Source organism: Oryza brachyantha, chromosome 2 (genome assembly GCF_000231095.2).
Source record: "Oryza brachyantha chromosome 2, ObraRS2, whole genome shotgun sequence".
NCBI lineage: Eukaryota > Viridiplantae > Streptophyta > Magnoliopsida > Poales > Poaceae > Oryza > Oryza brachyantha.
This window is the reverse complement of record NC_023164.2, coordinates 1,858,362-1,871,867: the sequence shown is the minus strand read 5'-3', so window position 1 is coordinate 1,871,867 and position 13,506 is coordinate 1,858,362. Positions and strand designations below refer to the sequence as shown.

Genomic DNA, 13,506 nt, shown 5'->3' with positions numbered 1-13,506 from the left:
GCTGCTCGTCGCCTTCGCCCGCGCCGCCGCCGCTGCGGGCGGAGGCGTGCCGCGTGCGCGCCACGCCGCCACGGCGGCTGACACCGGTGGTGGAGGCCGCGACGTCGCCGCCTCCACGTCCACGGCCGCCTTCGACGCCGCCGCTGCCTCCCGGTGCAGGAAGCAGAGGAGCAGTAGAGGCCGCGCCGCCGCCGGGGCCGGGGGCTGTGAGTGGTCGCCGCCCGCCGCGGCCGCCGGCGACGAGAGGGTCGTGCCCACCGGCTCCAACCCGCTGCACAACAGATGAGCCCCTGCAGCCTACGCCGCCCGCGCGTGTAGATAAATCAGCTAGGCAAAACCAAAATCAAAGCGAGCTCTCTCGCCAACGCCGCCATGGCGACCCAACAAGAGGAGAAGACGAACTGAGCCAACCCAACCCGAGGAAGAAGAACAAGACGACATGACGTCTATTTCTAATTAATCTCCATTAGTATTTACTACCAACTGTCCTTGGCTCTGGCTGATCTTCTCTTGTTCGCTCACCATGAATGAATCATCTGAATCTTCTGAAGCTCTATGATATATGAGTATATATTTCTGATGGAAAAAGATCTCTCTTTTTATGTCCTTCAGAATCGTGATGACGATGAGTCGATGATCACTTCACACTCTGGATATTCTGCCCGTGTAGTTTGGTTTCTTGCTTTTGTCTCTGTTCTGACCAATAACAAGAACTGCCTGGCATGCAAGATCAGATTCTCATCATCGATCTTTTCGCTGCTGAGCGTGTTTGTTCTGACTCCACAAGGGGAAGGATTCTTCATCAGTTTGTTGGAGCTTTGTTCTCTCTCTTGAAAAGTTGAAAAGATTTGATCTTTTATGCAGTACAAACATTATTTGGAACGCAGGAGTACAAACATTATTTGCGCTTCTTTCAGACAGAAAAAAGTGTGTTATTCAGACTTTCAGAGTAGCAATTGGAGAACTGAACAGGGGAAGGATGTTTGCTTCATATATGGAGGATTTAAATTTTGCCTCTTGATGTCAGAACATCTTTTTCTTTTTCTTTTTTGAAAATATTTTCATAATTATTACTACTGCTCTTTTTTTGGGTGCAAATGGGGTCTAGCTGGGTAGTTTGGGCTTTCTGTTCAACAGACAACAATACATGCCCTCCAAAATGGATGAAATATATACTGGCAGTTTCTGAAGTCTTTTATACAGCATAATTTCCATGTTCATTCATTTACTGGTTATTGATTTTTGATAACTTGTAAGCAGTTTTGTTCATTGTGATGTATAACATGGTCTAACGATCATCATTAGAAGCTAATACAAGTTGTAAGATGAAAGGCAGAGCATGTTATTGCAAGCTTGCCATCTGCATCTGTATGCATATGTGTCATTTCCTGACCAGTCTGAAACTCCATATGTCAATCTTACAAACTGATCAAAATTTGACATTTCATTTCATTTCATCTAGGCATTAGACTTGCAACCCAATCCGATCGAAACGAATTCAGAGAAGATGCATCTGTTCGTCACAGGATGCAGGACAAACAGATAGAAACAATAAACAAGCAGAGAATGCCTGAAAAATTACTTAGTGACTGTACTGTAGTACCATATATGCATGCGTACATATGTACCCCGGATCATATATATGTACGAAGCATATATTGGTCAGCAAAAATTAATCATGCTCGATCCTAATTAAGAATGCAAAATTTTTCACTAATCCTATGAATTATTAAGTCCGTGGTAGGTAGCTAATACTATTTAGCTAACTAGCAAGCCTTAATTGTTCGTGTCTAATTAAACAGAATACGTAACAATTGTAGCAAAAAAAATGAAGGAAAAAAAATAAACAGTGTACGTGATGGCTGGCCGGAACCCAGCTCGATCAGTTAGCCACGTCGCCGCCGGCGGCGGCGGCGGCGGCGGTGGCGGCGAAGGCGAGCCGCCGCTTGTCGTCGTGGGCGCAGGAAGGGCAGACGACGGCCGTGGCGGCGGCGAGGCCGGACACCGGCGGCGACGAGGAGGAGGCGGAGCGGCGCAGCTCGGCGAGCTCGTGGCGGAGGCGCGCGTTCTCGTCGGCGAGGCGCTGGCACCAGCGGCGGAGCAGGTCGCAGTCGGCCTCCGTCTGCTTCAGCTTCGTCCTCGCCCTCCTGTTCTGGAACCACACCTCCACCTGCCTCGCGCTCAGCCCCGCCCTCCCCGCCAGCTCCTGCTTCTGCGCCTGCGCCTCCATTGAAATCCCAAATTTTAATCGCATCAATTCCGATCGAGTTCTCCATGAAAATGAAGCATTCTTTATCGTAATCATGTGCTTGAACAACTAGTAGTTCTTCGTCGGAATTAACGTACGTGTGACAGGATGGTGTGCGCGCGGAAGCTGTCCTCGAGAAGCGTGGCCTGCTCCCGGGTGAGCCGGAGCTTCTTCCTCATCGCGCCGCCGTCGTCTTCGCCGCCGCCGCCGGGGCTCCGGCGGTCGCCGTCGTCGCCATGCGGCACCGTCCTGGCCTTCTTGCTGCTGCGCTGGAGCAGCTTCGTAGCTGGCCCCCTCTGATCTCTCTTCCCGGCAGCCATCGTCGTGGAAGAACGCCCCGATGGCTCCATCATCGCCGCCGCCGCAGGCGGCGGCGGCGCCAGGAGCAGCTCGCCGAACAGCGCCACCGGCCTCGGCGGCGGCGGCGGGCTTGGCTTTCCCCCGGCGCCGACGAAGCAGCCGATCCCGAGGGACAGGCGCGTGTCGAAGCCCTCGACGGACTCCGCCTCCATGCTGCTCGTCGTCGTCAAACTCGAGCTCGACATGGCGAGGCGATGGAGGTGGCAGCTCGATCGGTGGAGGCAGCGCGCGTGCGCGGAGCAATTTATAGCTAGGCCGCGCGGTTACGTGTGTGCTAATCCATTAGGGTTAAGTAACTTAACAGTGGAGGCTTAGGCGCTAATACCATCACTAATTAGCAGTAACTGTAGGTTAATTATGTTCGATTTATGGCGTGGTTGGACTGGGAGGGAGCTAATTGATTTTAAATTAAATTAAACTAATTGATTGAATAGTTAAGGTAATTCCAGCGACTCAAAATAGAGAATTGGTTCGGTCCAACAAAAAGTACCTCCGGTACCTCGTGGTAATAAATTATTTTTGATCGTTGGATGTAACAGTACACGTTATAATCAGCTAGATCCAATGATGAAAAATGATTTGATACGTCGAGTAAGTTTTGTCGATCAGAGCAAATCTCCTTCAAATAACAGGTTCATCTGTTTCAATGAAAATCAAAGGGTAGCTGTTTTGCTTTTTTTCCCCCTAGAATTTTTATGGTTTTTCTAATTTATTAGAGAATTCAAGTTTAGATCTTTAAATAAATGTAAAGGATCCTATAGATAATCTAGATAAACATTTGTCAAGATTTATCTCTAGGATCCCTTATATTTGGACTGATATGGTAGTAGATTATGTAGATTAATGGCGCGGTTGGACTGCAAGGAAGCTACTAATTAATTAACTAATTAAATTGATTAGTTAGTAGACTGGAAACTGAAGCGCCAGTGTGTGCAATACAAGTCGGTTTTTAATTTCTTGGTCAAGAGGTTAGCCAGAGTTAATGCCTGATGAAATGCTGGCAGGAGACAAGAACCAAACTGACGAAATTTATTGGCTTCCAGCTCCTCATGTTGAACATTCTGCTAACCACGAGTGAAAACAAGGTTTTTCTTTTCGCTTTGCGAGTCAAAGGCAGTTCCTAAAAGTTTCCGTGTTCAATATCGAATATATATATATATATATATATATATATATTATGAAATATAGTAAAAAAATAATTAATGTATATTTTGGAAGAAATTTGCGAGATAAATCTTTCGAGCCTAATTAATCTATGATTAGCTAGAACTGCTATAGTAATTTATATGTGTTAACGATGGATGAATTAGGCTTAAAAATTTTGTACCCAACCAAAATTTTTTTCGTGAACTAAACAAATCCACCGATCTTCGCCGGTTTGCCGAAAACAAACGGAAGCCAGTAAAAAAGATTCAGTCAACTTTATATACTTGTATCATATTTCAATACATTTGCCGTTAACTTTTCAAAAACATTTCCAGCGCCGAATAGACAATGTTCAGCGGCCTTTCCTTATTTTGAAAAATAAAATCATATTCGTTGAAAACTATGTGTATTTACATAAGGGACATTCCCACATACTTCTACTTTCGAATGAAAAAAAACATTTTTCAGTTAGGGTGGCTGAACTGGTAATATTTTCTCTTCCAAATAGCACTTAATATTAAATATATCCATATTGTTAGTTGAAGCTTAAAATAGTTTGACTACTCCTTCCATCCAAAAATAAGTTAATATTTTGATAAAAAAATTTTCCCAAACAAGCACTCTATCCATATTTTAATAAATAACACTTTGACTTTTTGACACGTGTTAAACCATTTGTCTTATTCAAAAAGTTTACATAATCATCATGTATTTTTTGTTGTAATTGTATTTATTACTGTATATATATTAATTGTAAAATACACATTTGCAGATTTGTATAAAATTTTTGAATAACACGAATGATCCAACATGTATCAAAAAATCAACGACATAATCATTTAAAATACAGAGTGAGTACTACTTTTGGGCTTAAAAGGAAATAAAACATGGTAAATAAAAGCATACAAAGAGGGTGATTGTTTAGAAAAACCAAATGGTATATTTTTAAATGAAAATTAATTTGTGAAAATTTTATATACGTATTATTAACGATCTAAAAGACAATGTTGAAAAATAAACTTTGGTTCCCCCAAATTAACTTCAAATTTAACGTTGAAAATTTAAATTGTCTTATAAGCATAATCATAAGTAAAAAGATGGGGGTGGCAATCATACACAAATTTTGATCATCAGAAGGTTAAATAAATATGAACATATATATTATTTCACTTGAGTACTAATTTGTGTTAAACTGATGAAAGCAATCACTAATTTTGAGATGGAGGAATTACTACTTGCACTACGCAGTAACCAATACTGTACTATTAGCCTGATCTTTCTGTTTTTTTTCTTATAAGTCAAAATTTAAATTTTAAATATTAAATTTGAAGTTGATTTAAGGTTTTTTCTCATTGTAGTTGCTTTTAGATTATAGTTGCTTTTAGATTAGTAAGAACACATATATAAAAGTTTCATTTATAATTTACTTTATTTATGAATATACCATTTCCCTTCTTTCTCTCAAAAAAGCAAAAAAAAAAAGTGACCACCTATATAATCACCGTAGCCAGTAATATGTTTAATGTTTTCACCGGCTGAAACACACGATCAATTAATAATTAATCAACGAGGGCTCTGCAGCACGTGTATTCTGAAAACGAGGGCTGGTTGGTTAATCCACGAGCAGGACTGGAGTGAACTAAACGCTGTGTGCTAATTTGTTCTCTTGTGGAGCATAGTATTCAATTAAACTAGATAGGGTCATATTTAGGGTGTTTAGAAGAAAAAGTCAAACGGTATGGTTGTAAACAGAAAATAATTTATGAATAAAATTTTTATATAGCAATCTAAAATTCAAAGCGGGAAAAGAAACTTCGGTGAAAACCTTGAAATCAACTTAAGTTTAAGATTGAAAATTTAAATTTGGTTACGCCGGGTGATTCGCTTTGGCTCCGTTCTATGAAATATTTAAATTTTATATAAATAAATATATATTAAATACAAAATTGACGAGTTAATATACAATGAAATATTATAGACGATGATTTTGATATGCTCGTATATATATATGTTGAGCTCTAATATAATAAATAAAGTAAATTATAGATGATATGCCTTGTATAAGTTTTAAGATGTTTGGAACCAATAATATTTAAATATTTATTAGTGGGTGATGATAGAACTTATTCACTTGAAACTTAAAAGGATACTAAGGCCGTGTTTGGTACTGCCCCCATAAGTTAACTAAGCCCCTCTTTTTTCACGCGCACGCTTCCCGAACTGTTAAACGGTGTATCTTTTGAAAACATTTTCTATAGAAAAGTTGTTTTAAAAAATCATATTAGTCCATCTCATATTTTTTATAATTAATAATTAATTAATCATGTAGTAATGTATTACTACGTTTTCCACGCCATATAACTAACCCCCATCATCCATGCTACCGAATGCGGCCTAATTGCGAATGTGTAGCTAGATATTCTTGATACACCGGTTAAAAATATAGGAGTATAGTCTATAAAATTGGGCATGTGCGTTCTGAATTTTCACGAACACTCGTGAAAATGTATACCGTCCCTTTATTCTCCTTTCTTTTCTTTTGAAAATGGTCAGGCTTTATTCTCCTCGTGAATATTCTTGTAAAATATTTCTGTCGGTTGTACAATATTGCCCTCCATTTTCGGCTTCACAGTAGAGATATGATACCAATCTTGACAAAGGAAAAGCTTTAAAATTGGAAATGCAATCAGCTGTCACAAAATATTTTCTTACATTTGTATTAGATATATATGTGTAGCTTATACCACGTCTGTTCTAAAATTTAAGGATTAATTACTAGTTTCTTTAAGTAAAAACTAAGCTAGAGAGGAAATATTCTCCTTTTTACTTTCCACTTTAGTGGTCAAAATGTAAAATTTAAATTTCTTATATTCGCTTCCGTAAAGTCTTATTGGCTAAAAAGTATGAATTTTTATTTATTACAACTGGTGCCAAAAATGTTTATACTATATTACCAAATCTGAATCTAAAAAATTCTTATACTTTATTTTTCAATAGAGAATTTTCGAAACGCACCGTTTAGTAGTTCGAGAAGCATACGTGTGGAAAATGAGTAAATCTGGCTTACTTACCGTGACAAACGAATGCTCTATAGTACTATTTATCTTCAAACTTTGAACTTGGACCATTTATTTTTGTTAAGCCATATTCTCAAAACATAATGGTATAATTTTCAGTTTTTGTACTATTACATCTGGAGGTGATTATTGGTCGTCAAAATTGAAACACAGATAGTCAAAGACAGAAGGGTGGTATACATGAGCTCACCACCTCAATTTCGGGTCAATCCTGCTAACTGGTAGGCTGCTATACGTACATGCATGCATGTACGTACACACGTACGGATTTGTGTCTCCCAAATTATGTCTGAAAAAAACGCCCTTAAAAAGCCATTAAGTCAAAGAAAGTTTAACTTATCAGAGCATTCAGCATCTGACGTACCTGGACAGTTTTGCATCCCGGTGGCCCAACTATAACCACCAGTCAGTTACTCCCTCCTAATTGTTTCACGTCGTTAACTTTTTAACACATGTTTGACCATTTGTTTTATTTAAATTTTTTATAAAATATGTAATATATACATAAAAGTATATTTAATAATAAATAAAATGATATAAAAATAATTAATAATTATGTAAAATTTTTATAAGATGAATAGTCAAACGTATATAACAATGTCTTAGGGATGGAGGTAGTACTATTTTCGACTGGTTAATTAATTCACATGGCGGTCTGATTGTCCTAGTGAAAAATACTCCTATACAGTACTACCAAAGCTCTGTTTTTAATAAATAACATCATTGATTTATTAAGAATGTCATTTATCTTATTCGTAAAGTTTATACATATATATAAAAAATTAAGTCACTTTTAAAGTATCTTTATTTAAAAATCAAATCATTTTAAAGTATCTTTATTGATAAACTAAACCACACCAAAATAAATAATAATTACATAATTTTTTGAATAAGACGAATGCCTAAAATATCGTATGTATGTAAAAAAAAAAAGAACGGCTCATCTATTTAGAAACCGGACATAGTGGTCGGTTAGCAGTCAAGACAGAGATATTACTGCAACAAGAGCCAGGTGATAAACACACGGTACGTTCGTGTACGTGCCAGAGTTAATTAGTCAGATATTGTAGGTATAAGTCTGGTCGTAGGCTAATAATTGATCAAACGTGAGAAAATTATACTAAATAATTATGCTTAATTAGTACTCTCTCTCCGTCATGAATGTTTGACGCCGTTGATTTTTTATATACGTTAACCATTTGTTTTATTAAAAAAATACAAAATATGTAAAGCTATATATATGCATAAAAGTATACTTAACAATAAATGAAATGATATAAAAACAATTAATAATTATATAGATTTTTAAATAAGATAAATGGTCAAACGTATATAAAAAAGTCAACGACGTTAACCGGGGACGGGGGTAGTATATGATTTTACTTAATTTTCTTACCATCACTAATCCCTGGTCAAGGAGACAAAATGACCATTTAATATAACCTAGCTTAATTGCAGCTGCAGCATGTATAGCCGGTAGTAAGTATGTACACGTGAAAATGGGTACGGTTCATGCATGTCATCCCTAGACTTTGTCATTTATACTTAAGAAAAAAACGACTTAATTAGACAATCTAGCTAGTCCAACATTTTGACCAGTCATACATGGTACGGCCCGACTAGCCTGTACGATTTGGAACATGAACGGTCTCAGTAGCTAGCTAAATCATTACTCGAAATTTTCGCACTTTTCGATTATTATAATATTTTAGATTTTTTAGATTATCAAGTTTTTTATTGTTATCAGGAGTAGAAACAAGTGAATTGATTAGTGCAAAGTTAAAAAAATATTTCAGAAATATCAGAAGAGAAACTTTTATATAGATTTTTTTTTATAAAAGTACACTATTTAGATGCCGGGCTCGCGGAAAATCAAAATCCACCTAGGAAAATAACATGGCCTTTATGTCAGAGGTTCCATATGAAAAAAAATGCTCACCCTGATTTCAAATTGCTAGAAATAATATAGTATATTTGTTGTATTACATCACTATTTTAACTTTTTAGAAATGAGAAGTCCAACATACTGTGCAAAACAAATCATATAAAAATTAGCGCGAATCCGTCACAAAATAATATGTACGTGATCATGGCATGGTCAATGTCGGAACCAACAAGCAGCCGCATAGCAAAGGATATATTAAATAAACATACTTAATTTGAAGAGCATGATTAATATTAGTAGTGAGTCCAATCTATCTGTGTGGTTGTTGCAAGAAATATTAGAGCTAACATAGGTCTTTGATTGGAAAAAAAAATCTAATAACTTGCAGGAGAACAATTTGACTATATGGCTAACATTTTCTTTGCCTTCATTTTCACGGCTTACTCATGTGAAATGGACCCATTGGACAAGTAAAACAACAATGCACACCAAATGGGTCTATGAACATGTAAAAAGATATGGTTTCTCCTTGAAACTAGATGAACACAAGATCTCATGATTTTGACACCATATTCGTGGATATGAACATCATAGATTTTGTGAGGGTTTTTGATACAAGTGTTGTAGACAGCGGCGGATCTAGCCCAGTGAGAGAGAGAGGCTAATTATCTTCTTACTCCTTTAGCCCTTCTCACTTTTCTTACCTTTCATATTTGTCCTCCCTCCCTTCCTCTTATCTTCTAAGAGATCCAGCGGGTAGGGGGCAGGGGCATGGGCATGAGCCCTCAGCATCCACGCTGTATCTAACATGTAGAGAAAATTCTAGGATATGAGCAGTAGTTGCTGAAAATTGTGCTGTCCACTCAACCAGCCGACATGGCAAATCCTAAAAAGCCATGCATGATCCCAAAGCAAATTTATCTGGTAGTGAAAGAAGACATATTGCTTTTCACAAAAAGGAAAGGAAAAAAAAAGGCTTTAGAGGATCCTTCGAGAGTCAAGGAAAAACATGATGAGATATATCTATCTATGCGCTTGAAAGTGATATAACTAGCACCCAATCTATTTGTCATCTAAATATATATTACTTCAAATATTGAAGTATAATAAAATATATCTGTTGCTACGATAATAAACACACAGTTCTATGTTTTTATTTAAAAAAATATGGATCCTAATTAAAGAAGTAAATATGCCATGGGCTCTGGTATCGTCTTGGATGCTATCATCAATTGATGTTTATTAGTAGGTTTTCTTTTATAATTATCGATTATGGATTATCGTAGACACGTTTCTCAAACTAAACTAATGAACTGAACGATATATTTCACGTGAAAATTTTGTAAATAAAAGTCCCAATTCATCCAATATTTTTCAAACAAACTTTTAATTTATATTTAGTAATTAATTCTGTCGTTTACATCCTTAAATAGCCGTATAAAATTAGACAATCCAGAACGAAAACTTAAAATCTTGTAAGAAGAAAATAACACCAAACTTGAATAATCATAGCCAGGCTGCATCTTCCAAACCATGGCGGTAGCAGCCCAAATTTGCAACTCAAACTGGTAATTAAAAGTCTAAACACGACTGGTCAAGTAACTATTTCACGTGATCTAGTTAATTAGCTAGCACGTACGATGAACAGGAGTTTCTTGGTTTTTTTTTTCCTAAAAAACAAAGACTTTAGTGCAGAAAAATGTAGCAGAAGATCAGATCGATCGACAGCTTATTCTTCTTTTTTTAATTTTACCCGTTCCAATCTCTATACATTTCAGATTCACTGCAAATTAAATTGGTACTAATTAACATTTTAAAAAGACCTGTTCCAAGGCTGTGAAACAAACGTTCCTGTTCGTCAGACTTGTTGCAGTAATCAATTGATTGATCGTACGATGATTGCATTCAGAGATTAGTCTTAATTTTTGCTTGGATGCAAATGCAGAGCAAAAAAATCTTGAAATAGTCTGCTGTTGGATGGAGTCAAAAGCCCCGGAAGCTGTCATGTACCAACCACAGAGTTTATTCCTGTTCATTTGTTTCTCTAGCAAGGATGCTGAAGCTAATTAAAGCTGCTAATAACAGCGACTGATCTGGTTGATTTTTGGCTAATTGATGAAAGGTTCCTAAGAGAAAAAGGCTTTCTGAGATAAGGTCAGAGATTTGCACTTTTTGACTCATGCTCCATGCTCCCTTATCATAGTGTTTAAATTTCAAATTCACAATGTGAAAGTGTAAAAGGATATTGTATATAGTTGAATCTAACGTTTAATTAGAAGGGTAATTAACATATAAAAATCTGAAAAGACAATTAACATCACAATATCGCATTATCCTTTTTCAGCTACTTCTTCGAGGATTATCTGCTCCATATCTCTAAAAGAAATACGTTTCTTCTACAGAAGTTATTATCTTCATAGAGAGACAATTTCGTCTTAATCTTTTTGCTTTTGCTTAGGCTTATAGGCTAAAATTTAAATTTTTAACCTTAAATTTGAAGTTGACTTTAGAGTGTTTTCATCGTAGTTTATTTTTCAGCATTGCCTTTTAGATCGCTAAAAACACATATATAAAAATTTTATTCACAAATTATTTTTGTTTATAAATATCTCGACATATGACCCTCAAATTACTAATTAATCAGCAGTACACTGCTTTTGCTCTGGTAAACTCTAACCAATTATTGATAAAAAAAAACACCCTAATTTGTATGGATCCAGATTCGGTGATATTGCACCGTAACATTCTGTCGCTGACATGTGGGACACGTATGTGCCTAGACCCACACGTCAGTGATAGAATGTCACCGAGAATATCACGGTGCAATGTCACTGAATTCCAATCTGTATGATACTGTCACAGTCACATGTGATGACATTTTTCTCTGACCACGACGTCGCCATGGACCGTATATATGATCTTGTCAAGGCCGTATATATGCAATTATATGCAGTGATGAAAGAAAGAAAAAAAAGAAGAAGAAGAGACCAAGACAAAAGGCGAGTGAATGAATTGACCAAGAGAGTTCGTTGTGTTTGATCGGCTGGATGATCTATGGGTTTGGGGGTGGTTCGTCAGAAGCCTCCTCTCGTCCGTGCCGGCAGCGCGCTGCCGGCTGCGCCGCTTGTGGATGAAACGGCGACCATGCACCTTCCTCGTCCAGTTCATCGTCCATACGGTGAACGGTATATCTTTAGTGATTTAAAAGACAAAAGCTGAAAAATAAATTTCGGTGAAAAAACCTTAAATTTAACTTCAGATTTTAGCTCGTAAGTATAAACAAAAACGAAAAGATAAGGTTATATCTGAATCTAGCTAGGTAGGGGCGGAGCTACAGTAGACCTAACATGGTCGGCTGATTCCGATGAAATCTGGCGAAATCTATATATATATATATATTATTTAATGAATATGACTTTAAAAATTAAACAAAATTAGTATATTATGACACCTATGACACTAGTGAATTAATTTTCTTGCTTCGCCCTGTAGCCAGTTCCTTCTAGCGGTGGCAGCTAACTTCTTCCGTAATCTTCAGTTTCCCAAACAGTTTATTAAAAATTAAGAAAGCTTAAAATTTTAGAAAAATAGCTGAATGGTTGGTAAGAATATGAAAATGATGGGTTTCTCGGCTCTAAGGTTATTTTTTAGATTGTAAGATTACGACATTGTTATTTTTCTATGCAAATATTGTGTATTTCACGGTCACGCTTTCTATGCAAATATGCGCTTTGGTTTATTCATTCACTTGTATCCCAAATAGCCATCACAAAAATTAGATAAGCCAAAAACCCAAAATTATTAGACGTCTCAAACAGGGCCTATTGATTCTGACAATCTTTGATAATCTGAACTATTTGAAAGAGCTTATGTTGGCTACAGAATCTTCAATTGTCGTAAACACACACACTCTCTCTCTCTCTTATATATAGATTGTTTCACCTGCAAGTATTTTATGGGTTGATTTCAGAATCTTTTAAGTTGACATACTTAAAATCATTTCTTGCATGCAGTTTTGCTCTGCTCCCGACACCACGAAAATGTTGGCGACGATTTCACGAGGAACCACGAGCTTGAGAGAGAAGATGCCATTTTTTTTGGAACGGAGGCCCAGAATTAAGCCCATCTCGGTCTCTCTCTTCTACGTTGATGAAATGCAACCATTCCGAAATCCATTGGCCGTTTCAGTAAGGGGCTATTAGATTTTCATGCACAGCGAAAATCTATCAATTTTGTTTTCTGTGAAGCATGTCTTTGTAATGCCGTACGTGTATGATTCGATTCCAAGGGTTTAAATCATGATGTCTACGGTTACACACGGTGTGATTTCAATATAATTTTAGTGGGTTTGTGATAACATGTGTTATGTGCATCTTCAATGTTAAGAAGAAAAAAAAAAGAAATTCCAATAACTGACTGCGTGTAAAACTACAGGATATATTTTTCCCCCATAATGATACCACCAAGCAGCCGAGTTCCAACATATTGCTAGAAGCTTTCACTCTGTGACATAAAGGCACAAAATAATTATATAGATTTTGGAGTTTTGACCCTAGAGCTTATTATGGGTTTAGAGACCGTTCTAAACACTGAGGGGGTTGAAACGGTGTATTTACAAATAAAAAATAATTTAAAAATAAATCTTTTATACGTACATTCTTAGTGATTTAAAAGCCAATTCTGCAAAGTAAAGTCCGGTGAAACCCAAAATTAACTCTAAATTTCTAATTTAAGATTGAAAAATCTAATTTTGGCTTACAGAAGCGTAAAGATAGAGGCGTGTGAGAAAC

The 13,506-nt window shown here is 36.9% G+C and overlaps 1 protein-coding gene across 1 annotated transcript; it reads right to left on the bottom strand.

Annotated features, from left to right (window-relative positions):
- Positions 1–1,376: 1,376 nt before the first annotated feature.
- LOC107303496 (putative homeobox-leucine zipper protein HOX26) lies at positions 1,377–2,809 on the bottom strand. The gene is made up of 2 exons (XM_040520340.1): positions 2,347–2,809; positions 1,377–2,218 (listed from the first exon to the last, which is right to left on the bottom strand). The coding sequence occupies exons 1-2, from the start codon at positions 2,791–2,793 to the stop codon at positions 1,883–1,885; spliced, it is 783 nt and encodes a 260-aa protein (XP_040376274.1). The 5' UTR covers positions 2,794–2,809; the 3' UTR covers positions 1,377–1,882.
- Positions 2,810–13,506: the final 10,697 nt, after the last annotated feature.

Bases quoted from the DNA above. Each gene is read 5' to 3' on its own strand.
- LOC107303496 (XM_040520340.1), bottom strand. From the start codon at position 2,793: ATGTCGAGCTCGAGTTTGACGACGACGAGCAGCATGGAGGCGGAGTCC. The intron at 2,219-2,346 runs GTACGTTAATTC...ATGGAGGCGCAG, and splicing joins CGCACACCATCCTGTCACAC to GCGCAGAAGCAGGAGCTGGC.